General features: G+C 51.4%; 1 protein-coding gene across 3 annotated transcripts; it reads left to right on the top strand.

Moving 5' to 3' along the window:
- Positions 1 to 1,898: 1,898 nt before the first annotated feature.
- Lhx6 (LIM homeobox 6) lies at positions 1,899 to 27,736 on the top strand. Of its 3 annotated transcripts, XM_070013002.1 has the most exons (10): positions 1,899 to 2,042; positions 3,377 to 3,448; positions 3,889 to 4,071; positions 4,430 to 4,551; positions 13,889 to 14,109; positions 16,806 to 16,906; positions 17,147 to 17,242; positions 17,479 to 17,653; positions 21,143 to 21,246; positions 25,592 to 27,736. In XM_070013002.1, exons 1-10 carry the CDS (start codon positions 1,959 to 1,961, stop codon positions 25,610 to 25,612), a joined length of 1,179 nt encoding a protein of 392 aa, XP_069869103.1. In that variant the 5' UTR covers positions 1,899 to 1,958; the 3' UTR covers positions 25,613 to 27,736. The 3 variants fall into 3 exon arrangements, with proteins under 3 accessions (XP_069869103.1, XP_069869110.1, XP_069869121.1); XM_070013009.1 differs by lacking the exon at positions 21,143 to 21,246; XM_070013020.1 differs by lacking the exons at positions 3,377 to 3,448; positions 3,889 to 4,071; positions 4,430 to 4,551.

Raw genomic sequence — 27,736 nt, 5'->3', positions numbered from 1 at the left:
ATGAGTATGTATATATGTATGTGCATTTGCACATACGTATAAATGCATACCCCCCACTTCCACATTGCAATCTGTTCTCTTAGAATAAAAGACTTGTTCAGAGAGAAAATAGTTTCTCTCTGTATTTCTTTCTTTCTAGCTACAATACAGGGGCTAAGAGGTTCTATCAGCTGGAGCTCTTCTGTGTGAAGAAACAAATGGTATGTATCTGAGAGACATAGAAATGAGTCTTCACTGCTGTGCCAGTGTGCAAACATCCTTGTCTACCCGTGTCTATTAGGATATGCCTCTATGCCAACAAGAGACTGTAATGATCAAGAACCCTGTATCTGCAGAGGTATTTCTGCATGCCATTTCTGCCAATGCATGGTTATTTCACCAATGACTGGGTGCACATTTGGGATGTCTAAGCAGAGGACACCTAGCTAGATAGGTTTTGGATCTCTGTTGGAGCTCTGCTCTCCTGGATGTGGCTATTCGTACAAGTGTAAGCACAATTGTGTAGGGATGTTTACATCTGTAAATGAGGGCAATTATGGAGATGGCGGTATGTGTGCTAGGTTGTGGGTGGGCTGTCATGTTGTCTGTAGGGCTAGATCGAAGTCTGAGCGTGCATATTTGTTTTCAGAAGAGGATACCACTTTGTATGTGTCTCTTTATGCTCAGTTGTGTGTGGAGAAGGAAACACGGACTGCAAATGCTCACTTTGTGTGCTGTGGGGTGTTAGTGTGTGCAGGGCTGTTTTTGGGTTGGAGCTTTCTGGCTGTATATCGTTCTGGGCTGTATCTCTTGTGTGTAAGTGTCTGGGCTTGTCTCTCCCTCTCCCAGGATCAGTAGAACCTTACAGAAGGTGGAGTTGCGGCTAAGTAACTCCTGGGGAATTCCTGAATTCCCCCTCTCAAGGGAATTCAGAGGGACTCCCTTCCCATTCTACGGACCCATTTGGTCAGCAGGAGCTGGTACACTCTGGTTGTGTAGAGGTCTCAGCGCACGTGTGCGTGTGTGTGAGAGAGTGGCTGTCTTCTGCCCGGTTAAATGCTGTGAGCTTGGGTAGATCAGACGAATGTTCCGGGGACCGGCCCGGCAGGCAGTAGTGCACAATGTATGGGGCTCTCTATGCAGTCCATCTCTGCGGATGGGATGACCAGGGGGTCCCTGTTGTACCAGAGGGCGCGGGAAGGGGGTGGGGAGGAGAGGGTGGAGGGAGGGGCGGCCGGGAGAAAGCGCTGTGGGGCTGTGAGCCGCGCCAGTGGCTTTGTATGTGGGCATGTCTCTGAGCCTACCCGCAGCACTCGAGTTTCTGTGTGTCTCTGTGTCCATGTATGCATGTCTCTGGGTCTCTGTCTCGTGTGTGTCTCGCTCTGCTCTCCTTGGCGGGGAGGGGATTGGTCACGCATGAGTCATCTTGAACCGAGCGGGGCTCCAGCGGCAGGGCGGCCGCCACCACAGCTGGAGGGGAGGGGGGAGGACGAAGGGGAGGAAGGGGAGGGGGGAGGACGAAGGGGAGGAAGGAGGGGAAGGAGGAGGAAGGGGGAAGGAGGAGGGGAGGAGGAGGAGGAGGAGGAGGAGGAGGAGGAGGAGGGGGAGGAGGAGGGGGAGGAGGAGGGGGAGGAGGAGGAGGGGGAGGAGGAGGTGGAGGAGGAGGGGGAGGAGGAGGGGGAGGAGGAGGAGGGGGAGGAGGAGGAGGCGGCGGGGGCCTCCAAGTTTGTCGGGACCTTCTTCCGAGGCAGCGGCGCCAGCAGCCAGCAAGGCCAGAGCTGCGCGCGGGCCGGGGGCCGGGGCTGGGGCCGGGCCCAGGGCCGCAGGGCCGGAGCCTCAGTTCTCGTCCTCCGGTTCTTGCTGCAGCCTCTGTTTCCCACCCGCCCGCCACCCTCCACCTACTCCCGCCCCGAGGCCGGGGGCCCCCTCGGCGCGACTCTCGGCGAGGCGATCCCCCTGATTCCACCACTCCCGGGCCCATGTACTGGAAGCATGAGAACGCCGCCCCGGCGCTGCCCGAGGGCTGCCGGCTGCCGGCCGAGGGCGGCCCCGCCACCGACCAGGTGAGCGAGCGAGCCAACCAGCCGGAGAGGGTGAGCGGGCCGGGACTAAGGGGCCTCCCCGCAGAGCCCGGGACCCCAGCCGAGCCTGGGCCACCCCCCCCCCCCCACGGTGGCTGGCTGGCTGGCGGGCGGGCAGGGAGGAGGGAGGACGCGGGTGTGTTGTGTGTGCGGGTGTGCGCGCGAGCGAGCGCACGAGCGCGAATGGGGCGGGGGGGGGGGGGTCGCGGAAAGCGGGAAGACATTATGCAAATGTTAGAGGAATTTCTCAAAAAGCGATTTAGCAAAGACACAGGCGAATCAAGAGGAGGCGAGGCTGGTATTGTCCGTCTGAATAGGCGCTGATAGCGTCGTAGCGCCGGGGGTTGCACGGACGCAAAGCTGAGAATCGCGACGCGGGGCCGGTCCCGGGCGCGCCGACGGGCTGCGGGCTGTCTTTTCCTCCTCTTGGACGCCTCTCTTTTCTCCTGGGGTGGGGGGGGAGGGAATCCACGTTTCCCCCTCCCTCCGCCCTCCTTCTCCCCCCCCCCTTCCGTCCCCGCTCTCGCCCTCTTGGGCTCCGGGTTAGCCGAGAACTGGCCCTCGAAAAGCGCCTAAATCCGTGTCCATCTCGTGGCTTCGATTCCGCAGCGCGCGTCGGCCGATGCTCCCGCGCTCCAGGGTGGTTGTGGGTTTTGTTTTGTTGTTTTTTTTTTTTTTTTTGAATTTTCCTCCACCACCACTATCATCACCAGCACCACCACCACCCCCAGCTCCTTTTTCTTTTCTTTCTCTCTCTCTTTTCTCCTTTTTGCATTTTTGTGCGGAGAGCAGGAGAAGGGAGCGAGGAAGAAGGGGAGGAGGAGAGGGGGGGTGGGTGGAGAGAGAGAAAAAATTCGATTTTTAATTACTACCATTAAAAAATCAAATTTGCAATTCTTTGGGCGGCCTGATGGATCTCACTGATTGACAGTTGGAATTGACACTCTGGCTACCTCTTATCTTGGGCATTCACGACAATTTCTAATTGCAGGTAGTTTGTGTGTGTGCGCGTGTTTTTCCCCCCCTCAGAGGCTTGGATTGCAAGGGAACTAAGCGATTACTTCAAGAGCCACGGGTTAAGTGCAGGGAGAGGGGGAGAGAGAGGGGAGAGGGGGAAAAAATCCAATCCAAATTCAAATTGCTTCATTAGAGAGACACCGCTTTTGTGGGGAAGGGCTTTAAATGCCCACTACAAAGTTAGGACTCATTGTTCGGCGCCGGGTTTATATAACAGGCGCGGGGAGGCGCTGGGCTCAGGCAGCGCCGAGCCCGTGCGGCAGCCGCCACCGCCTGCGCTCCCTCCCCCCCTCCCCCAGGTGATGGCCCTGCCAGGGTCCGGCTGCAAAGCGACCACCCGCTGCCTCGAAGGGACCGCGCCGCCAGCCATGGTGAGTCCGATCGACTCTGCCTACGGCCCTCCCGGGCCCCAGCGGCTCCACCCTGGGCACCTGGCCCAGCCTTTCCGGCCACGAAACAACCGCTGCCCCCAGCCTTAGAGGGTGGGGGGTGGAGTAGAGGGGTAGGGGGAAGGATTATTACCGGTGGGCGCCGCCCCTCTCGGAACCTCGCTTCTCGGGCCCGGGAGAGACGGCCTTTGACCGCTCCCGGCACCCAAGGAGCGCGTTGTTAAAAGTTGCCGCCCGTCCCTGCGTCTCCCCTGGAGCCTCCCATTCCTGTCCTCCAGCCCGGGGTGCGGCGCCCCGGGCAGATTTCGTTGTGGGTGGATGCTCAGGAAGAGTCCGATCTGTATGTAGCCCAGGCAGGAGGCAACGCGATGGGTGCCCGGCTCAGGGCTCTGCTTTTCCTCTCGCCCCCGCCTCTCCTGCAGGCTCAGTCAGACGCCGAGGCCCTGGCCGGCTCCCTGGACAAGGACGAAGGGCGGGCCTCCCCGTGCACGCCTAGCACGCCGTCGGTCTGCTCGCCGCCCTCGGCCGCCTCCTCCGTGCCGTCGGCGGGCAAGAACATCTGCTCCAGCTGCGGCCTCGAGATCCTAGACCGGTATCTGCTCAAGGTGGGTTTAGGGTTCGGGGTTAACCTGTGGGTTGGTGGGGATGGATTATAGTCCGCACGCGGTGGGGGTGCCAGTGTCCATCCGTGAGGTGGCTAAGCCGCTGCCGCGACTGCACGGCTGGGGGCGAGTATTAGAGCCTTGCTGGGTCCCGGTCCCGACTAGAAAACGGGAAGGATGTGTCTGTTCCCCCACCACCCCGATCCTCAGTATTACAGAGGAAGAACAGGGGAGTTACACTCGTCTTCAGACCCTCAGCATCTATCTGCGAATGAGGCCGGGGAGGCTGGGGCCCGGCTTGAAAGAGGCCCCTTGGCTTAGCCGAACCCCCCCTTCCCCTCCTCTCTGCCCCCCTCCCCAGGTCAACAACCTCATCTGGCACGTGCGGTGCCTCGAGTGCTCCGTGTGTCGCACGTCGCTGAGGCAGCAGAACAGCTGCTACATCAAGAACAAGGAAATCTTCTGCAAGATGGACTACTTCAGGTAGGCTGCGGCCCACCAGGCCCCGGAGGGGGTGGGGAAGCGGCGTGCGCATCCCTTAGACCACTCGTGGGTGCGAGTGGTCCCGGGCTCGGAGCGCACGTCCAGCGCACCGGCCCAGCCCGCCGCCGCCGCCGTCGCCGTCCCCGCCGTCGCCGGTTCTTAGCGTCGCCAACCCCAAGGCCCCAGGCTGTATGTCGGCACCTGCGCGGGCTCCCTCCGCCGCCTGGCGATCTGCCCGCGGGTGCCCCGGTCCGCTGAATTTGGGTCGAGTCTCTTCTTCTGTCTCTGTCTCTTCTGGTCTGGCCTGAGTCTCAGGCTCCAGCTTCGGATCGGAAGGGCGCCGCGGTGGAGCTCCGACGTCCCCGGCACTGGCCCGACCCGTTGGGAAGCCCCGCTACCAGCTTTAGCTGGCTGTCTCTCCAAGTGCGCTCGGCCCTGGTTCCAACCCGACCTGGACTTCCAGGCTCGCCAAAGCCTGTTCCTCCGGAGGGATCCCAATCTGGGCCTCGGACTCTTGCTGCGGCTCTGCTCGGGCGGGCCTCTTCTGTGGGTTCAGATCTGCTCCGCATGGGGGGCCTCCCGTACCGACACCGCGTCAGACTCATAGCCTAGTCCCCAATCCAAGCGCCTGCATTTAAGCCCATCCTCGGCTCTCGGCCTGTGCGTGCCCTGATCTGCATTTCGAGCCTAGGATCTTGCCTTGATCCTACCAATCCCTGCTCCCGCCGCCGCGTCCCGCCGTGGCTTCGTTGTCTACGGGGTTTTAGGCTTTGGCACCGTAGCGCAGGGCGCCGTGGAGGACAGTTCCGGGCGGGCAGACGCGCTTCCCTGCGCGGGTCGCTCTCCATCCGGCGAGTGCAGCCTCCGGCCGCCGCCTCCAACCCCCCAGCACGCGCCTCGCTTCCAGCCCTGCTGCGGGGGCCCTGACCTGGTCATGGGGTCTAGGTCTTGGCAGTGTCAGGGGCCGTCTGCCAGATTTCAGCGGGAAGTAAGAGCCCGGCCTATGCAGTCCGAGGAAAATAGACTGAAATTGGTTCTTGGGAGGGACGTTTGTCCCCCCCCCCCCAAATACTTTTTCAGGAAGTAGAGAAAGCTACTCTCTCAATCTAACCTCTCCCCCCCACCCCAACCCAAATACATCCTTCCCTTCATGGCTTCAGTCTTCCAGAGAACTCCTCCCTTCTATAAAGAGCCTCTGAGGGACAGGGAATGGGGTGAACAGCAAAGCTCCCCCATGCCTTGCCCACCCTCCACACACAATTGAGCCTCTAGAAGCTAGAAGTTGGACACATTTGTGGCTGGGGTCCTCTCAGGAAATGAGAAGCGTGCTTGAAGATGTGCGTTATTTCTTTATGTGCTAGACATGGGGTGTATAATGGTGGGGTGTTGACCTTGGACTTTGTATGCAAGAAGTGCTTGTCTGTATTGCCTGGCATCTGTTCAGGGGTGCTGGGGGAATAAGTCAATTGGCAAAGGCATGGGTGTGTGGATAGAGGGCCGTGTTGCTTTATAGATGAACATTTGTCTTTTGGTTCACGTGTAGATAGTGTGAGTCTAGATGTAAAGGTTGACACTCTGAGTCATTGTGGGTGTGTACAAAGATCATATCTGGATCTGGAGGTGAGAGGGTGAGGTGGGAGAGGGTGGAAGAGTTCTGAAGTCAGTTAGTCCTCACCTCCATCTTCTCTGAGAGGAACATTCCTGCTCATGGCCCTTCACCCAGGCACCAAGGGACAAAGGGTGTGATGTGAATATGTACTTGTGGTTGTAGACTACTGTGTGTGTGTGTAGACAGGAGATTATGACTATGTAGTGTGTAACCAGAGCGTGATGTCTCCTCCCACTGTCCCATATGACTGTTGGTTTGGCACCAGGAGGAAATGGAAGTTTACAGTCACTGTCATAGCCACCTCCTTGCTTAGGCCTGACTCTGGTTGGAAGAGGGGGGCAGCTATCTGTTGGGGGGAGTTCCTTGGATTCGTCAAGTACCAAACAGCTTCATGACACCAGATGGGTGATATCTAGGACCTTCCTTGTAGAATAAGATGGGGGCAGAACCCCTCCCCAGCTCTTCTGATAACAATAGATTTGGCAGACTTACCTCTAGCTCTTATATCTTCCCTTCTTCTCTAACCCCAGCTGATGCTCACACTGGACTGAGCATCCTTGGATAATGCCCTTTACCAGACCTTGAAGGACTAAACTAGTCAAAACTAAGATCTTGATTCCATCACTCACAGCCTGCACGAATTTCCCATCCCACCATTCTGTAATAGAGTATCATACGTAGAGGGTCACATGTGCAGCCACCATGAGCAGAGGCAGGAGACAGTTCTTTCAAGCCAGTGACCTTGGCCAAGTCACTGCATCATTCAGTGCTGACTTCTTTCTTTCCAAAATTGTCTCGCTTAGAGGACAAAGGAGGCCAATAAGGCAGAAAGTCTCTGCAAAGGCATCCTAAATGACTGTGGCTGCCTACAGATGCCTCCATTACCACCACTGCGATTACCACTGGAGATCAGACACAAGCCTGTGATGGCATTTTCCCAGGTAGCTTGAGTGATGACAAAGCCTGCCTGTAGGGAAGGGCCTGGGCCATTTCTGGGCTGCAGGATCTAAGCACTAATCCTTTCTCACTGCAAGAGACCCCTTCCAAGCAAAATTAAACCGGTTTTCAAGTTAAGAAAATGAAGGGAATAAAAGTTCATATTCTCCAAGATGGGAGTAGACCTGTGGGTTTTTTTTTTTTTCTGATCATTTCTCCCACTGCCGGGTTTTTCTGTAGGCATAACGCATCTCTGATAGACTCACCTGTGACAAAACAGTGAAAACCACAAAAAGGAAAAGAAAAGGTTGACGAGCACCAGGCAAGGACTATTGTCTGCACTGGGCGGCAGCATAGGCTGCTGAGTAAGCTCTTCCTGGAGAACGCTGAATGAGGAGGTGTAGGAGACAGAGTTCCTCTCCCAGGAGCTGGGGCTCAGGTAGGGATTTTGTGCTGAGATGCTCTAAGCCTTTGTTTCCTGAAGCTGGATCCAGGGTCAGGCAGCATGTGGACTGGAGGGCTCTGCCCAAAGAGGGGACAAGATTTTCTATGTCCTATGTCCTTTCTTGACGCCATGTTGTAGTTGGGAGAAACTTCAGTCTTCATTGGCAGAACCAGTGTTAACAGCTCTGAAGTTAAGAGATTAGGAGGGAATTCTAAGTTTATTAGGGAGGGAGGTTGTAGAGCATGGAGTAGTTTGGGGGAGATTCAACAGCTCCTGGCTCACTATTGTTGAGGTGTTGGTCTTCCACTGGTTGTGTATTCTTGGCCACAACTCTGGATTTCTCTTCCTCAGTTTCTCCAATTCACTCTCCAAACAGGAACCTCACTGGCTCTTTTGGATTCAACTTGATTGGGAGGTAGGAATCAAACTCTTGGAGAGTCCTGATAGAGAAAAAAACATGGCCCATAGGGGAAATATGATAGGGTTTTAAATTTTTTTCTTTTGTTGAGACCTTTTTTTCTTTTTTCTTTTCCCTTTCAGACTTTGTAAGAAGTGAAGAAAATTCTGGGGGTGGAGGGAATCATGTGCCTTTCTGAAGTATTCACATTTCCATTGCCACCACCAGCCACAACCCAGGGCAGCTTCCCATAGTCCACACCCTCCAAACAACCAGGAGCTGCTGCCATACAAATAGGACATGGTCTGAGTGCAGTGCCCTCCTAGCCCTTTCAGCCTCCTGGAGCATCATGTCCATTGAATAATCAGGGAGCTCCCGGTCCTGAGAAAGTAAAAAGTGTCCAAGTCACACAGTAGTTTACAGCATGGAAGCAGGGATGTGTGTGTGTGTGTGTGTGTGTGTGTGTGTGTGTGTGTGTGTGTGTGTGTGTGTGTGTATGCGTGTGTTGGGGAGAACAGGGATAAGGCAAACCATCATCAGACTCTACAGAGTTATTTTCTACTCCCAGGAACTTTGCTAACCCTCTACTTGCTGTATCTTACATCTCAGTTAATCCTTGAATCCACTCTGTAGACATGGTACTCTTACAATTCCCATGTTATAAGAGGGGAAACTCAGGCCCAAGGGGTAAGGTCACAAATAAGTTGGTAAAGCCCAGGTAAACTCACTGAATCCTACCATTTTTACTCCTAAACACCACAGACTTTTATAGGCAAGATATGCCAATGGAATGGCAAAGGCAGGGCCTGCTGGTTGTAAGGTTCCCAGTCTGCCTGGCTGCACACAGACAGTGCCCATCAGATGCGCTAGCCCTGAGAGCAGTAGGGCCGGAGTGACCTCTTCAGGGGCCTGAGACTGGAGTAACTTTGCCAAGACCAGCTCACCCTGGTCTCTTGCTGTCTTTTTTCTGAGAATGGGAGTAGGGAAGAAAGGGTTAACTACCTCCCCACTGGTGTTTATAGGGTGGGAGTTCTTAGAATGCCACTTCTGGATGAAATTCCCATTCACTTAAGGCAAGCTCCCAGCCTTTTCTGGCCTTTTCCTACAGAGCTCAAGTTCAGTCCCTGGACTCCAGCCTCCTCCAGAGTGAGGGTCCCAGGAGAGGCTAGGGGCCTGGAAGCAGGCCCCCCACTGAAGTACAGAGGGGCCCAGCAGTGGCCAGCTGTTGGGGGACAGATGTTGGGGAAAAAAAACAAGAGGGGAGCTGGAAAAGGAGGGGCCTCAGACCAGGACCTCCAAGGAGTGCAAGCGGGTGTTTTTAACCTCTTAATTGCTGGTTTCCTTCCTTCCTTCCTCCCTCTCTCCCTCCCTTCCTCCTCCCTCCCTCTCTCTCTCTCTCTCTCTCTCTCTCTCTCTCTCTCTCTCTCTCTCTCTCTCTCTCTCTCTCTCTCTCTCTCTCTCTCCTTCCTTCCTTCCTTCCTTCCTGGTTTCATCCCCTATGGGCCTGTCTAGAAGTGAAGGAACACAGAGTATAGGAAGGATGCTACAACTCCTCTACTTCACCTCAAGGAACTTCTCTAAAGCCATCCATCCAGTGAGCCTCTTGAATCCAAATTAAACTCGTTTGCCTTTCAAACCCTTGACTCACTGGCTTTGACACTACTATTGACACTCCCTGGTTGAGCTCCTGCTTCTCATGCACAAAGAGGCAGCTTAATAAATGAGGAAAGGAACTCCAGTGGGCTTTATCTTCCATGTTTGTTAAGCCAACAAAGAATTACTGAGCATCTATTAGGTATTCAGGAATAGTAAGTCTGGAAAACCAGCCTGACCTGTCCAAGGTTAGATAACCATAAGTACTCGGATCTGGGAGACAGCTTGGTGGTGCTCCATGCCGAGGCTACTCCTTTCAATAGTTACTAGCCATCCACAGTGCGTCCTTTACTCCTTTGCCGCACGTGGGACCCAGGGAGAGGCATACACGGCCCAGACTCACATCAAGGCTGGGGTAGATGTACGCACTCCCCTCAGTCCCTTTGGCCTTCCCCTCGCGGCTCCTGAACAGGACTCCTTTCTTGAAGTTTCGTTGTCTCTGCCCACGGACGCCGATTTCGCTGCTTCCGGAATCTGGCGACCGTGGGAACCTTGCAGCCAGGCTGGGGAGGACTCCGTTTGTTCGAGCCTGGATCCCTGGATCCCTGGATCCCTGGATCCCGGCGCCTGCCCTTCATTTGTGCGCTCTGAATTCTGTCTTGGGGGCGGGAACACGATGAAAGAATGGCCCGTGAACCTGACAGAGTGACACCCATCTCAGTTCAGCATCTCAGCGCATGGAGGGCGATTTTGTCATGGCAAATGCGGGGAATAGATCTGAGTGCTGGGGAACAACTTCTAGCATTTTTGGGGTGACGAGGTTGAGAAAGTAATTGATAGTTACTCACTTCAGAGCAAAGGCAGGAGGCGATGGGACTTACTTCTGTAGGCACCCGACAGGCTCAGCTCTCAGGAGACTTGTAGGGCAGAAGACCAAGGTTGCACGGGGACACTCATGGGGAATTCAGTCACCAGGAATCCCACTCAGCCAAGCATGAGGGTCGGGACCCCACGTTCTGGCTCAGCGAACCCACATGCACTGAGCCACAGGCGGCCTCTCCGGGCCGGGAACTCCCTTGCTCTGGCTCTCATATTTCCTGCCTCCTGGAGCTGGCTGTGCCGGGTTCTGCGCCTGTTCCAGGACCCCTGGCTAGGACTAGGAACCCCAGACAGTCAAGTTTCCTGGTCATCCTCTTGGGATGCCAGCTCACTGCTTGCGCTCTCTCTCTCTCTCTCTCTCTCTCTCTCTCTCTCTCTCTCTCTCTCTCTCTCTCTCTCTCTCTCTCTCTCTCTCTCTCTCTCTCTCTCTCTCTCTCTCTTTCTCCCCACCCCTATTCCCACCATCCACAGATTCTAGGTCGTTTTGACATCTCACAGGGGCTCTCCTCCAGCCCCACACCCAGTGTCATCTCCCAGTAAGTCACTCACCATCGCTAAACCTCCAGCTCCAAATGTGAAAAAAAAGAAAAGAAAGGAAAACAACGGGTTCCAGGGCCTTTAAATCATGGGGTTTCCACAAAACCAGGGGGGTGCAATAAAGACACTACAGTGCCTCTGGCTCCTGGCCCCGGACCCACAGCATGGGCTCTGTATGTAGCTGGCTGGCTTCCTAACAAAGCACAAAAGATGGAAAGCCGGGCTCCCTTTAGAGCCTAGCAAGTGCTTTCAAATGGAGTTTTGACCTCAAATTTGACCTCGGATTTGACCTCAGGCAGGAGTTGGCTGGAATAGATGGACAAAGCTGTTTCGCCTCCACTTTACTGGGGGAATAGAGACCAAATAGACTGTCGGAAATCGTCTCTGCTTATTAATGAAACCTGTAACATGTAGTAACTCCTGAGCATACCTAGAGTCCCGGCTGTATCCTATAAGGAGTACCCTTTATGGGGAAAATATGAGTGCATGTGTGAGCTGAAGATGAGCTAACTTACAGCACTCCCACACTCAGTACAACCCAACACTTGCATCAGTTGTTCATTGCTCGAATTTGCTAAAGCAGGATATGCTGGGATCCATGCATTTTTGCTGGGTGGGCTATATTCTACAGCCACACCACAGGTACTTTGGGAATGCTCATCAGTCGAAAGGCTGCCAACCCCATGAGGATGAGAAGATGAATCACTTTGGTATGGCCACCCAGTTTCCATAGTGCCTGGGGTAGAAGGAGAGAGCCAAGGAACCAGGGTAATTAATGTTAAGAGTGAGACTCTTGGAAAGGACAAGGCCAGGGAAGGACTGTAAAGGCCTAGGGGTGAGAAAGTGCTTCAGAGGGGGCCAGAAGACCTGGGAGTGACCCTCCTTTGTGGACCGCTGGCACTGGGGGATGGCGTGGGAGACTGTGAAGAAGATTAGAAAGGAGGTGGGCCTGATGAGGATGTGGTCTGTTGGGTTTTATAAACCCCAAGCATCTTGGACCAGATTCTGAGAGCAGAATGGAGCCACCAAAGCAGGGAAGGGTCAGAATTCCATGTGCATGCTGGGAAGTTCACTGTGAGCCCTTGTGGAGGGTATATTGGCAGGGCAAGACTGGAAAGTGGGAGGCCTAGGCAGAAACTGGCGGTGAGTGATGCCTATTAAGAACCTGGCATAGGAGGGTAGTATTGGAGATGGCAAGGAGGAAATGGATTCCAGAGATATTTAGGACACAGAACGCATAGAGCCTGAGGATTGGTTGGATGTGGGGTTTTGAAGAGAGGAGAGTGTATAATTTAGATTTCCATGCCCGAGGGCTGCATGTGTGGTAGCAGCATTCTCTGGAATGGAGTGTATACTAGGGGACACTGAGGCTGAATGGGAGGACAGTTGCAGGCAGGTGAGGCAGCTACTTAAAGGACAAAACTTCCCAAGGCTTGATCTGGTACAGAATAAACCAGACTGCTATTTCCCCAAAGGGGGTCCTAGTCTGATAATCAGGCAGCTGTGTCTAAAGAGCACAGCTCTTTAGGGAGAGGAGGAAGAGGCAGAAGTAAGGAAGTACAGAAGGTACAGGAGGCAAGGAAACAATCTGTGGTGTGTGTGTGTGTGTGTGTGTGTGTGTGTGTGTGTGTGTGTGTGTGTGTGTGTGTGTGTGTGTGTGTGTGTGTACCAGTACTGTGGCTTTAACTCAGGGCCCAGGGGCTGTTCCTTTGTTTTTTCCCTTAAGGCTGGTGTTCTTCAACTTGAGCCATGCCTCTACAACTTGTTCTTTGCTTGTTAATTGGAGATAAGAGTTTCACAGGGACTTTACTGCCCAGGCTGGCTTTGAACTTTGTTGCTTAGAACTTAGCTTCCTGAGTCATTAGGATCATAAGTGTGAACCATTAGCCTGGTGACCTGGGCCTTTTATTTTTATTAAAAAAAAATTTAGTCTTTAAACACACACACACATTTGTCATGGGCTGCAGGGCCTGGGACCACTTGGGATTTTGGAAGACTAAAGATCACTACACAATTAATTGTTGTGGTCACTTAGGACAGCTCAGGACAAGGAAAATGAGAATTTGAAGGAGTTAAACTATTTGCTCTGGGTCACAGCGTCAGCCATTGTCTGTCTACTCTTTCAAGAAACTGAGCCTCTGCACCACTGGGGCTATAGCTTACTCATCTCTGGAGTCAGACCGGCTAAGTTTCCTATCCTCATGAGCTGTGTGACCTTGTGCAACTCACTCAACATCTAAGATCCTCACTTTCTTCCCTGCAAGATGAAGATTATGCACTATAAAATACTTAAAATCTTTCTAGGCAGATGGTGCTCAAAAACTTGCTTATCAGTACCACTATACTTTCCTAATGCCCATGAACCCATGATGTGTGTGTGTGTGTGTGTGTGTGTGTGTGTGTGTGTGTGTGTGTGTGTGTGTGTGTGTGCCTGTACTGTCACTTGAACTCAGGGCCTGAGTACTGTCCCTTAGCTCTTTCCATTCAAGGCTGGCTCTCTACCACTTGAGTCACACTTCCATTTCCAGCTTTTTGATGGTTATTATAGAAGATAAGAGTCTCATGGACTTTCCTTCCCAGGCTGGCTCTGAACCCTGATCCTCAGATCTCTGCCTCCTGAGGAGCTAGGATTACTGGCATGAGCTACTGGCTATGATACATTTTAATGAACAAATTAATATAATACATGAACATAGTAGACAATGTGGGAAACTTAGAAAAGTCCCAGGAAGAAAATAAAAATTGCTCACCAGCTCATCTTCTATGTGGCTGTAGAGGGGTAATTAAAGTAAACCAAGTGTTAGGTATGAATGCAATAGCAAGAACGTATGAATGAAGTCCTGGGGACCGGATCCCCAGCTCAGTGCGCTGGAGGTGGGGATACAGAGGGAGGGAGATGTCTAAAGTTGTGCGATCTTTGTCCTTGTCCCACGTCCTACAGCCGATTTGGGACCAAGTGCGCCCGATGTGGCAGACAGATCTACGCCAGCGACTGGGTGCGGCGCGCCCGCGGTAACGCCTACCACCTAGCCTGCTTCGCCTGTTTCTCCTGCAAGCGCCAGCTGTCCACCGGCGAGGAGTTCGGCCTGGTTGAGGAGAAGGTGCTGTGCCGCATCCACTATGACACCATGATCGAGAACCTCAAGAGGGCCGCTGAGAACGGTATCCATCCCGCCCCCCCTCCGCTCCCCCCCCCCCCCCCGCCCAGCAACTCTGTGCCCCACCATCCTAACACTCCAGGGACACCCCCACCCCCAGAGGAACACCTGGAGGCACCTGCGGGGGGGGGGGAGGGTGGAGCTGCGCACGGAGCATGCGCTTTGGCCCCCCCCACTCTGTGTGTGTGGGGAGTCCTCACTGCCCTTCCCCTTCCCCAACGCTGTGTTAAATTCTATCTGTTAAAAAAAAAAGGATAATGATCCCACACACCACCCCAACACTCCAGCCTACTCCACCTAATAGAAGCTCTCTTTGGGCTGGGTGGGGCTCGTTCCCCTCCAGCTTCAGGGGTCAGTCCTAGAAGACACTAGGTGGCTCTATACTCTACCTGTTCCCATCCTGACAATGCAAAGCCAGGGCTTGCAGATAGGAGTCTCATCCTGGGCTGGGTGGGGGGGGGGGTGTCTTTTAATACAAGGTTTAAGGAACGGGTCTCTGAGTTTGGAGACCCGGCTTGAACATAACAGTGCTGACATATAGGAAGCTTCCTTTCCTCTCTGGGCCTCAGCTCTCCATCAATGCAAGATAGGTGTTGGACAACAGTGATCCCTCCATCTCTGGTTGGGATACTGTGATTTCTCAATATATATAGTTCCAGGGACAGGAGCTGGCCAGGTCTCACAGACACATGGAAAGCTGAGTCACAGAGAAGGCTAGTGAAGGGAAAGGGAAAGTTGTTTCCACAATTTCTCTGGTCAGGGTGTGTAGATGCTGCTTCCTTCTTTGTAACATGAATTATCTCATGTCATTTTTACAATAACTCTAGAAAGAAACTCTCCATTTTGCAGACTAGGAAAGAGGCAGAGGTTAGCTGAAGCGTGAAACTTTGCCGAAGATTATATACTAGTAGGTGTGTCTGATTCCAAAGTCTATTATGAGGTGTTATACAACTTCATCCCCATGCACCACATCAAGTCCATATAAGGCCAGGAGGATGCTGCGATATGGCTGCCTCAATGCATTCCATTTTTCCATTCAAATAGAATAGACACACTAAGTCTTGTCTTGCTTTCCTATGGGGCATTAATATAACAAAGTGTCTACCTCAATCCTGGTCCTTCTCCCCACCTCCCCCCATCTAGGTGAATCTCAATTCTAGGGCCCATCTTCAGGACTATTCAGGAACCACTGGAGTGTTTTTGCTGGTGGCCATCACACCTTCTTGCCAGGCTCAGGGCTAAGTGGGGAGCAAGTGAACCTGGGGTGCAGTGAAATTCTCGGTAGTGGTAGGCAGGTCTTCAGTGGAGCTGGGATGGAAACCCAGGAATCAGAGCTTCTCCATACCATGGTTCACCAGGACCAAAGGTTTCTTCCACCCTTGGACCATCCAGGGTTATCCTTAGTCTTGTCTCTGCCAGTAATACCTTGGCTCTTACTATGTGAGCAGACTCATCTCCCTTACTGCATAGCCCCAGTGTTGGTTTACTGTTTTGCTTTTCACACACACACACACACACACACACACACACACACACACACACACAGAGTCCTTCATAGAAAAATTAGAAAAGATGGTTAAAAAAGAGAAGAAAATAAAGATCATTCCAAATGCCACTTCCTTTTCATGTTTTATTGTTTAGATGTCCAGATTTTTCTATGTATGCACATTGGAATGTTTGATGATTTTCTTTGAGCATAGTTTTTTTTCTCCTAATTAAAAGTTGCACTAAATTTTGAACAGTAGTGATATTTTCCCCTTTTCTTTGTGCCTATTGGAATTTTGTGGACCATGTATTATTCACATATTTAGTAAAATGAAGTGTTAAAAATAAAATGGGAGCCAGCCGCTGGTGGCTCACACCTGTAATCCTAGCTACTCTGGAGGCTGAGATCTGAGGGTTGTGGTTCAAAGCCAGCCAGGGCAGAAAACTCCATGAAATTCTTATCTCAAATAAACCACTAGAAAACCAGAAGTGGTGCTGTGGCTCACACGGTAGAGCGTTAGCCGTGAGCTGAAAAGTTGAGGGACAGCACCCAGATCCGGCGTTCAAGCCCCACGACCGACAAAAGTAAAATAAAAATAAAATGTGAATAGATTCAGTAGTTTGAAATCAGATTGCAAGAGGATACTGAACATCGAGCCCAGTTAATAAAATTAGACCTCGGAGAAGTTAGGTGACATATAATTGCTTCAAAGGCCTCCAAAGTTATAGAAATATAAAATTAAAGAGTCACCATTACCACACTCCTTGGAGATGCATCACTGTTGATTTCTCGGTGTACATCTTTCCATCCCATCTTTACAAAATCGAGATTGCAGCTCTCAAACCTGCTTGCCTCCAATCTCTGCCAGCCTTTGTTTCCCAGTTGTGCTGGGAGGGAGCCCAGTTTGGGTCAGTTTAGGGTCAGCCAGTTTTCAGAACCCAGTGGGAAGGTTTGGGGCAGAGGTTTTGTTTCCCCACCCCACCCCGTGCCTCAGTTTCCTCTTGTGTGAAATGGGGACACTGCCACATCCCAGGGCTCTGGGACAGAACTCCTTTCCTCAAAGACTGAGCTCGGGAACTGGGACCCCGGGACCCCCATTCCCAGCCACCTCCGCTCCTGACCCTTCCAGGGACAAGCTCCCCCCACCCCCGTCCTTTCCAGGCTGCCATTAGAAGAGATGGGGACGCGTGGTCAGCCGCTTCTGTCGCCCCCAGGGAATGGCCTCACGTTGGAGGGGGCAGTGCCCTCGGAACAGGACAGTCAACCCAAGCCAGCCAAGCGCGCGCGGACGTCCTTCACCGCCGAGCAGCTGCAGGTAGTCGGGGCAAGAAGCTCCAGGCGGCGCTTGCGGGCGGGGGCGGGGGCGTGGCCTAGGAGTAGGCGTGGCCAACTGTAGCCTGTGGCTCCGCTACTTGGCCTGGTGGAGGGGAGGGAGCTGGGGGTGTGGACTCGGGTCCCGAGCCTCTGATTGGACTGGAGGCCCGTCTCGGCGACCTCCGCTCGCCCGGGGGCCTCACGGGCCTCGGGTGCCTCATGGGCCTCCGGCGCCCCGCAGGTGATGCAGGCGCAGTTCGCGCAGGACAACAACCCCGACGCGCAGACGCTGCAGAAGCTAGCAGACATGACGGGCCTCAGCCGCAGGGTCATCCAGGTGGGGCCAGGGTGGGCGTGGCCTTCAGGTTGTGGGCGTGGCCTAGGGGTGGGCAGGGCCGGGGAAAGCGCGGACGCGGGCGGCGGGGTTGTGGGTCCGGGCGGCGGTGTGTGTGTGTGTGGGGACCAGGGGGGGGCGGTGCCGGGGGCCGCAGTTCGGCCTGAGGTCCCCCCACCCCGGGCGGCGCGTGCCACCCTTCTCCGCGGAGGCTGACGCTGCTGAGGCTGTCGTTCCAGGTCTGGTTTCAAAACTGCCGGGCGCGTCATAAAAAGCACACACCGCAGCATCCGGTGCCGCCCTCCGGGGCGCCCCCATCCCGCCTCCCCACCGCCCTGTCAGACGACATCCACTACTCCCCGTTCAGCAGCCCCGAGCGGGCGCGCATGGTCACCCTGCACGGCTACATCGAGAGTAAGTGACCGCCACCTCGGGGGCCGGGGGGGGGGCGCGGCGTGGGAGGGCGCCTCGCGGAGCCTCGAGGGCGCAGGCGTGAGCACCAGAAGTCACCCGGCTCTGGGGTGTCATTTCCCCGCGGGGGCGGGGCCCTCGTTGGAGCGAAGCCAAGTGTCAGTCCCCAAAATGCTTTTCAAGCACCCACTAGGGTGCCCAAGCCCAGGGAGTTAAGGAAGAAAGGAAGACGGAAGGGTGAAGTTCCTGCTTTGTGGAGCTTGCGTTCTGGAGGGCAGAACTAACCAGCAACAAGACACCTGAGCCTGTGGTTTTCGTTGCCATGATTCCTGTAGGAAAGGTGCTGGTTAGGACTGAGGGGACCTGCCTCTGAGCAAATGGAGACTGGGAGGATGAGGAAGAGGAGGCCAACTAAATGTGGACAGGCCCTGGGCACAGAGCATCTTAGCATGTGTGCATTTGGAGGCATGCAAGATCAGTGTGGTGAGCAGATCTCATTCAGGGCTGCCAGGTCTTGAGCAAATCACCTAACCTTCTTAGACTTCGGTTTTCTCATCTGTAAGCTGGGATGTACATCCAGTAAATGTATTTCTTATGGCCTCCTGTGTACTTAGTACTGCCATACAACAGTGAACACACTCCTCAGATTCACGTTTCAGAAGCACTGTCAAGTGGATGGAGAGAATGACCACAGGTCACGGTTATGTGATTTGGGAGCAGGGATGTGAAAGTTTGAAGGAATAGTCTCTTGGATTTCTAAGGAATGAACAATCAGTGAATCTGTTACCAAGAAGGCACTTGTCACAGGCTCTCTTCCTCAAGGCCAGCAGCATCAAAATAGCTGAAGTAGTAGCAATAACACACACACACACACACACACACACACACACACACACACACACACACACACACACACACACACACACACACACACACACACACACACACACACACCCTTCTCTAGCTCACAGTAAAAGAAGAAGGAAAGTCAGACTGCTGCTTATGGAGCAATTGTTATGTGTCTGACACTATACAGACTGTGTGTCTAACCATCACAGATCACTGTTACACTGAACAGATGAGGAAACCAAGGGCTCACAATAGTGACAAGAGCCTACCTTCAAGTAGTGGAAGTTAGTACACTTTAATAATTGAATGTAGACTTTGGTATCAGACTGCTAGGCTTCAAATCCCACCTCTACCATTTACTAGCTGGATGATGTTAGGTGAGATTCTTAGCTTCTCTGAATGTCAGTTCTCTCAGTATAAAAACAAGGATAGTAAGAGTACATATCTGAAAGCTGTGTTGTAAACGTCATATCAGCTAACATACTTAAGGTCCTCTACATTTAGTTAGGTGCTAAGTAAATGCTACTGCCCTTGGGATGGTAATAGTCGACAGAACCAGGTGTACAGAAGTCTGCTTACTAACCAGGCTGCTAGGTAGAACTGCATCTCTATATTGGTTCATTTTTTAATCATTTGCCGGCCAGAAGGGGCACTTTCATTTCTAAACAATTACTTATGTTCAACATGCACAGAGCATATTAAATATTTATTAGAGTTATCAAGGACACTGAGTCTGTCTAAGTTGAAGGGATCTGGGCAGCCAGGTTAATACTTGGTGTGAAGTCAGCAATGGATTTAGATGCTTCTCTTGGAAATGAGGTCAAGAGTCTTCACACACTCCATTGAGCAAGTTTAGATTTGTCTTTGATGCCTGAAGAAGGGCCTGGGGTATCATTTTCTTTCCCTGGAAATGGAACCCAGATGAATGTGCTGTGGGTGTCTAGACCTGTTGGTTCTTGCTGCATGATGGAAGGTCACCCTAGAAGTTTGCTTTCTGTTCTACTAAAAGCCTGGCATCTTGCATTTTCTGAAGCATTAGAGCTGGAAGCTGATGAGAGTGTTAGAAGCCGATGGGGCAGGGGTGGGGAGAAAGAACTTCTGCTTTGCAGTTAACTGAAGTCACATGGTCTTGTTTCTCAGGGCCTTAGAGCTTAGAATCTGATGAAATCTTGGAACCTGACTCCAGATAATGGACAGACACATATTATTTGAGTAATCTGAGGCTGTTCATGAATTTCCTGATCATTCAGGGAGTTAAGAATTTCTGATTGGCTGGGCACCATTGGCTCACGTCTAGCTGCGCAGGAGGCTGAGATCTGAGGATCACAGTTCAAAGCCAGCCCAGGCAGGAAAGTCTGTGAGACTCATATCTCCAATTAAGCACCAGAAAACCAGAAATGGTGTTGTGGCTCAAGTGGTAGAGCAGTCACCTTGGGCTGAAGAGCTCAGGGACAGTGCCCAGGCCCAGAGTTCAAGCCCCACGATTAACAAAAAGAACAACTCCTGATTGAATATAATTGCCTTATTCTTCAGATGAAAGCAGTATGGCTAAGAAAGGTACAATGACTTGTCCCAAGTTACATGTCAATTGTAAGTCTCTACATGGGGTTCTTTCTGTGACTAAAGAAGGTGAAGTCTAAAGAAGAGACGAAGGACTTCATCATTGTAGTTGTAGATCGGCTAAAGTATGAGAGATTTGGACCAACACAAAGGTTGACTTTTCTTGAGTTTTAGATACTGGAATGCTGTAAAATTTCATTCAATAGATAGTTAAAGAATATCCACTAGATGCCACACCTCATTCTAGGTACTAGAAATCCACAGTAATCTGGCATCTAGGAAGCAAAAATTCCTGCCTTCACAGAGCTTGCATTCTAGATGGCAAAACAGATAAGCAATAGAAAATACAGTCCTAATCAGATGATTAGGGCTGAGGAAGAAAATGAAAGCTACAAAGGAGGACAGGGATGGGAAAGGTTGCTATTGGCATTAATCATAGTTATAGATAGGGTAGTGACATCCAAGAATAGAGTTCTCTAGGAAGCCTTGGTAAGCCATCTTTGATGATACCCTGGGGCTAAGAATGGAAAGGTGAGGGTTTGAACAGATGAGGCACACCCATTCTTCTAAGAAGTGTTTAGAAATTAAGCATGTAGGAGTAATTGCTTATTTGTGAGCTGGACAGTTAAACCTAGCAATTTAATTAACTAATTATTTTTGTGCCAGTGCTGGGGCTTGAATTCAGGGCCTGGGTGCTGTCCTTCTGCTTTTTTTCTTCAAGGCTAACTCTCTACTACCTGAGCCACAGTTCCACTTTCAGCTTTTTGGTGGTTAAATGGAGATAAGAATCTCACAGACTTTCCTGCCTGGGATGGCTTTAAACCTGGATCCTCAGATCTCAGCCTCTTGAATAGCTAGGATTACAGGTCTGAGCCACCACTGCCCAGCTGTAATCACAACACTTTATAAAGCCCTTCACATACAGCCTTGCAACCAACCCAATTGAAATCTTTCCCAGGGTCACCCCAGGTGGTAAGTGGCAGAGATGGAACTGGTCTCAGGGACCCAGCCTGCAGAGCATGGGGCAGGTGAGATCCTGCATGGAACCTGGGGATGGGCTCCAAGGCATCCTCTCCTCCACAGGTCAGGTACAGTGCGGGCAGGTGCACTGCCGGCTGCCTTACACCGCACCCCCTGTCCACCTCAAAGCCGATATGGATGGGCCACTCTCCAGCCGGGGTGAGAAGGTAAATGGAGGCTGGTTGGGTATGGTGTGGGTCTGAGCTTTTCTGTCAAGAATGGGTTTCTGGAAGCATTCCCTGTGGTTGGATGAGGACCCTGGCACTCTGTGGCAGACCACTCAGGCCCAGTCCCCCAAGCAGCTGCTGCAGTATTCTGTGTGTATCATTGCCCTGAAGGCCTCCTTGCAGCCTTTCCCTGGGTCCCCTGCAGTTTGGTCTTCTCTTTTTTTGGATTTATGAACTTATTCATACTTTGAATTTCCAGGGAGGGTGTTTGTTTCACACCAGCCTGTATTGTGTTATATCACTGGTATCCCCTCTTCCTGGGTTTCATTCCTCTCTGTGGGGAATTGAATAACCAAAGGGAGAGGCCAAGGGAGAGCAGACCAGCCTGTGACCATGGTCAAGTGGTAGACCTCCCCTGTGGAACTGGAGCTCTGGTTGTTCCAGGCCTTAGTACTACTGAATGCCTAGGCACAGGGGTGCTTAGACATAGCGAAGCCCAATGACTTGAAAGCTGTGATTTTAAGAACTTGTTATTTAATTTTTATCTAGAACATAGATGAAAGTAGATGGCACTGCTCTGGGTGAAACCTGAAGGGGGTTGGAGTTTCACCTCTCAGCTCCAAAGACATCTTACTATTAGCCTTGGAAACCATCGCTGTAGTTCCAAGATGCTCCAGGTCAGAGCCTAGATAAGAACACAAACATTTATTCATTTGCTTACTTAGCCAGATAGCAGCAGAGAGTTACGTAAAGCCTGGCTACTGTTCTAGAGGAGTCCGTGAGAATCTGGAGAGGGAGGCAGATCCCAATAGTCAAACTGTGATGGTGATGCCTGGGGAAGGGAAGGGTGAGGGTGAAGGAGAGATGTAGGGAAGGCTTCCCACAAGAAGGTAATGCAGGCCCAGGTCTGAAAAACTCAATCAGGGTTCAAGGCAGAAGTTATTGTACTTTTAGGGAACTCCTGAGCCATTAAATGTCACTGGCATGCAGACATATACAGGCTTGACAGGCAAAATGATGAAAAATAGGGACAGGTCAAGGGTCTGGACTTTATCATGGGCCAGTGGGGACAGGGTGGGCTAGCATTTGCAGGCAGTGCCACTGTGGTAGTCCTCAGAGAAAGAGAGGCTGGGTAGGAGGATGAACTTGGACCTGATGGTCCAGGAGAGAGGGAAGGAGCCTTTTACCCACCTCCAGTCCAGCTCATTTCAGGCTCAGTATATCTCAGTATCACTAGGCAGCTTGGAGAGGTATTGATTCTCAAGGCAGAAGGTGTGATTGGCAGGTTTGAGGTGGGGTACAGAAATCTGCACAGTTAATGTCCAGTCCTATGGTTCAGATAGTGAGGAACAGGCCTATGGGATATTTTGTCTGCCTCTGCCTCCCAGTTAAGCACCTGATATGTGCTGAGCCCCTTTGTGATGGGCACCATGGGGGAATGTCTGTAGTACCCAGGTAGACACAGGCTAATTGGACAGATACATTTACATGTGAATGGTAGAGCTTAACACAGGAGAATCCCAGCAGCGCAGATGAGCAGGTCTTTGGCAGGACCCCTCTGAGACTGTCACATTCCCAGTAAGACCTGCTGTTTATTGAGCTTCTCAGTTCTAAGTCAGATCACCTTATACAGATAATCTGCTTGATACCTCCCAGCTAACTCTGGGTGCGGCTACTGCTATTCCCATCACAAAGACAGGGAAACTGAGATTCAGAGGAATGATACAGTTTGTCCAGAGATGTGGTAGAATGTGTTGGACTGTGTGATCTGCACAGTTCATGGGTGCTCTAGACCTCATTCTTCACCACCTCTCTGAAAGTGTGATTATGATGACCTCCATTTCATACCAATAGAGAAGGCGGTTCAGATAGTGCAGTAGCATGTCCAGGCTCACATTGATCATGAGCAGAGTTGACCTTGATTTGGGACTGCCTGCCTTGGAACTGCCCCTTTTCCATGGGAGAGCTATTAGACCTGGGTTTGAGACTGGGAGGGAGAGGTTCCCTATCTTTAAGCTTGTGGCTTAGAGCTGGATTTGGGCGGTTCCACTGCAGGGTGATGCAGCATCTGGAGTGACCTTGGAGGACCCAGAAGAGGGTTCTTTATTCTACAACAGGAGAGAGGCAAGAGGATGAGAAAGACCTTCCATGCAGAGAGAATACTATGTACAAATGCACAGAAGCACAGAGGGGCCTGGGTTGGATGGATATATATATAATGTGGCTGGGGCCTGGGGAGGTAGGGAAGCTGACAGGATGAGAAAGGGCAAGAGGCACATAATTAAGAGTCTGGCCCTTTACATGAATAGCTTGAACATTGTTTCAGGAAGGGTATGGGGCTAGAATCAGTGCTTGTGGTTATGTCTGGGTCAGCTTGAAAGATGAGGTAGGCTGGGCACTGTACCTTTGGCTCTAGCTTTCTGGTCCCTGGCTTGTGTCCCTAGCTTTGTATCCAGAAGCTCTGCATTACAATGTTATCCTCCTTCATGACCAACTGCCCTCTCATCATCTGCCCTACCTTTCCACTCCCACTCCCAAAGACTTTTCCCTTCCACATCTGGTCAAATGTGTGGGTCACGGAGTGTGTTCTGGGCAGACTGAGCATAGGATATATTGTGGGCTTTCTACCAACTCCCTCTGGCCTGAGTCAGCCTGCTGGGAGGAGACTCAGTGTCCTCCTGTGGCTGCTGTCTGAATCCACTCATCTAGAACAGCTGGCCTGGCTAGGACAGCAAGGCCCTGAGCATTCTCAGGGACAACTTCCTGCCTCCACAGCAGCATCATTGGGCCACACATGCCTATGAGTTTCCATAACCAATTTTTTTTTCCTGACCATGTATTCTGATCCCCTAACTTCAGTACTTGGAAAGTTCTTCAAAGTCAAGGCCAGATGGAGAGACTGAGGCCTGCAGAAAGGAAAGATCTGATCAGGGTCCATTCTTATAAGTGAACTTCTGTTAATAAAAACACAAAGCTCAGTGTCCTATATGCCATACCCAAGGTGTGTAGGGGTGAGGAATGCCCTGTATACACTGTATACTCTGGAGTCAAGAGGCCATGAGTCCCACATCTGCCAACCTTCTCCTCCTGAGAATACAATTAGTTTCTTCAAGCTTCCAGCTTCTACATCTGCAAAATGGGGATGATAATAGTTCCCACCACATAGGGTTGCTGCAGAGATTAAATACAATGATATGTGTCAAGTCTTGCTGCAGGGTCTGTAGCCAGGGCTCTGTAGATGTTGGTGACTGTTGTCATAACAGGGGTCCTCCCCTTATCCATGGAGATGTGTTCCAAATCATGGCTAATACAGAACCGTGTGTGTGTGTGTGTGTGTGTGTGTGTGTGTGTGTGTGTGTGTGTGTGTGTACCATGCACTAGTTTTTTTCTTATACATCCATACTTACGATAAAGGTTAATTTATCAACTAGGCATAGTAAGAGATTACCAACAATGATAATAAAATAGAATAATCACAATATACAGTAAGTTATGTGAATGTGGTCTCTCTTTTGAGAGAGTCAAGACAAATATGAATATTTGGGGGCTGCAATTGGCCACAGACAACTGAATCCATGGATTATGGGGATGCTATTGAGCTACTTTGGAAATTGTCATCATCACTTTCCTCCTCCAACTCCTCATGGTATCTGATTCTCTAAAAAACAAAACAAAGCAAATTTCTGATCAGTCAATGTACTGGTCATGTGGCCATTAGATATCTTTGGACCAGTTGAAACCTCATCCACATTTTACTGTGACCAGCCAGCCAATCAAGAAGCTTGAGCTGAACATCAGGTACTGGTTGTGTGGGAAAGAGTGAGGTGTCCGTCAGGTGCTTTAGGCGGAAGGTGGAGAGGGAAAGAAGAGGGTCTGCCCATCCAGCACTGTTTATGGACACCTGACTGGCTGACCTCTTCCTCACTGTGTGATCATGGACTCACTAATGGCCACTTCTCTGAGCCCCAGTCCTCTCTCCAGTATTGTGAATAGGAACCTTAGTGGGATTTCCTCCTGAGTTTGCGGCGTGGCTTCAATGAATTAACACATGGATGGTGCAGGGCCAAGTGCCCAGTAGACTTTTGCTGCTGTTATTATATCTGACTCAGTCCACTTTGTTCTGAGAGATTTTGCTATCCATGTTTACTGATGAGGAAAGAGGCTCTGAGAGAAGAAGTGAGTTTACCAAGGTCCTACAGCAAGTTAGCTAGGAGCTAGGCTTTAAATCCCTATCTAGGTGCTGTGCCCATCCTCATGCTGCAAACCTGTGAGATTCCCCTGTAATGTTAGGGTGAGGGCACCGCCCCCCTCCCACTGAGCCACATCCCACACTCTCCTCTTGCAGGTCATCCTTTTTCAGTATTAATGCTGCCGGCATTTTCGCATCTGTCCACGGACACCCCACAGCTGCCCCTCAGCCGCTGAGATCCAGTGTCCAAGCCACAGCCAGGGATCCATCGCCTCTGCATCCACCCCTTCCTGCCATCCTGCCTGCCTGTGGCCAGCTCGGATCCCTCCCCAGGCCTGGCCTCGCCCTCTCCTGCTGAGAAACAGAACCTGCCAGGAGCACCACAGAGTCCTCCCCTCAGAAGACAGAGCTCCCTGAAATGTGGAACCAGGATGGAAACAACAGCCTATTCTCCCTCCCCACCCCCAATTTGAACAGAAGTCATCTTCAACTTCAGCTGATTACAATAGCAAAGGGCGAAATGAATCGTGTGACGCCAACAGCCTCCTAATTTACAGGTTTTCTTCCCCACTCCTCCCATCTTGGCCTTTATTTACTACTTCCTTGGAACCATCTCTGAATTATGAATAGCCAACCACCCCCAATGCTATCCACTCTGTTGCTTTTGTCTGGAAAACTCTACAGTGTTTGTGGGATGTCCCCAAAGGAAAGCTATGTTCTAATTTTATCGTTTCCATCTGTCTGGTTATGTCAAGTTAATTCAGAGAGAGAAGAGACACTGACCAACCCTGAGAGGCCCAGTAGGGCAGAGATGGAGGCCTGCCCAGACCAAGAGACAGAGAGACAGGCGGGGATGGGGACAAAGACCCCTGTTGGTTTGGAGATGAGAAGGGAGACAGATTGGGAAGACTCCGTTTCATGGAGAAGAAAGAAAAAGCTTAATTTCCACTTAATTTTTCTAGTGTATTTGAAAGAACCATGGCAGAAATGGTATTTAATCTGTGCAATGACACTGCTGAATGTTTGGGAAGATTGGAGTGGGAACTCACTGGTTACTTGTTCCCTCTGGATAGGGGGTGGAGTTGCAAGGCTGTTAAGAGGGGAAGACCACTTCTGGAGAGCCAGGGAAGTGAGCCGAGTGAAATGGCAACCAGAGTATTAATTCTAACCCATCTCTGAGTAGAGGGAGTCACCCGTGAGTGTGCCAAGCCCAGGAATCCAGCTGGCACCTCTGTGTTTCCCCACCAACTCTTCCCAGAGCCAGCCCCACCCACTTCTGAGAACAGAGGCCAGACATAGCTCACATCCACCCCAGCCTACTGCAACTGTCCCACCCCAAACAAAGGGCTTGGACTACACAAGATCATGATTTATGTTTTCGGGATGCCCATTTGTCCCAAGCTTATCCTGTAGTTCTAGAACTGCGTGGTGACCTGATTGATGTATTTGCCACCACAGGATGCAAATAAACATGTTATAGCCCAATTCCTCCTTCCTGTTTTTGGAAGGAGACTCTAAGAGAGGGGATGCAAGTTCATAATACATATGCAGCTGCAGTCCTTGGTTTCACCCATGGCAGACATTGCTAATCAATTGCAGCACTCGTTCTCACGGAGTCTAGATAAGGTTTCAGGTCTCACCTGTTGGAAGTTGGCCCTTCAATGAGAATCTCTATGCTATTTGCTCTAGGACTGCAGGAGAGGTAAACATGAGTATGGCCCAAGAAGGGACCCTGTATCCTCTCCCTTTCAAAGATGTCACAGCTGACTGAGGATGAAGAGAAAGCCCCACCCAGATTGCTGTGAGTGCAGTTCAGTTCAGAATGCATCAGGTGCCCTGTATTGAGCTCTGACAGTAACTGGAGCAACCTGGGCCTGATCACCGAGCTTGGGAAGCTCAAATCTGTCCTTAGATGTTTGCTCCTAATGATCAAAGCCCCAATTGCAACTATGTAGTAAGCGGCCAGCTGAGCCCTGCCCAGGGTCATCCAGTACCCACTCTGCCTTGAGCCTCTCACCAGGGCTTATTCCTTGCGTGGATCACACGGTCGTAGCATGTTGCAGTTCAGACGTCTCCACTACCCTGTTAAGGATAGCCTGGGAATGTACAGGCCATCTAGACTATTTATTTAAATACAAAAGGGAAACACACATACACACACATACACACGGAAAAAAATTGTAAGCACTTTTTTTTGTAAAACCAATGTCTGTTTTGTTACATATCTTTCATGTCGTGCTTTGTAAATGTCTTATTTGTGTAATAAATAAAGTTAATGCAAGTAGAAGTGCTGGCACTTGA

The sequence above is a fragment of the Dipodomys merriami genome, unplaced genomic scaffold (assembly GCF_024711535.1).
Source record: "Dipodomys merriami isolate MVZ:Mamm:240054 unplaced genomic scaffold, mDipMer1.0.p SCAF_11, whole genome shotgun sequence".
In the NCBI taxonomy this organism is placed as follows: Eukaryota; Metazoa; Chordata; class Mammalia; order Rodentia; family Heteromyidae; genus Dipodomys; species Dipodomys merriami.
The sequence above is the reverse complement of the archived record's forward strand: the minus strand, read 5'-3'. Positions and strand labels throughout refer to the sequence as shown.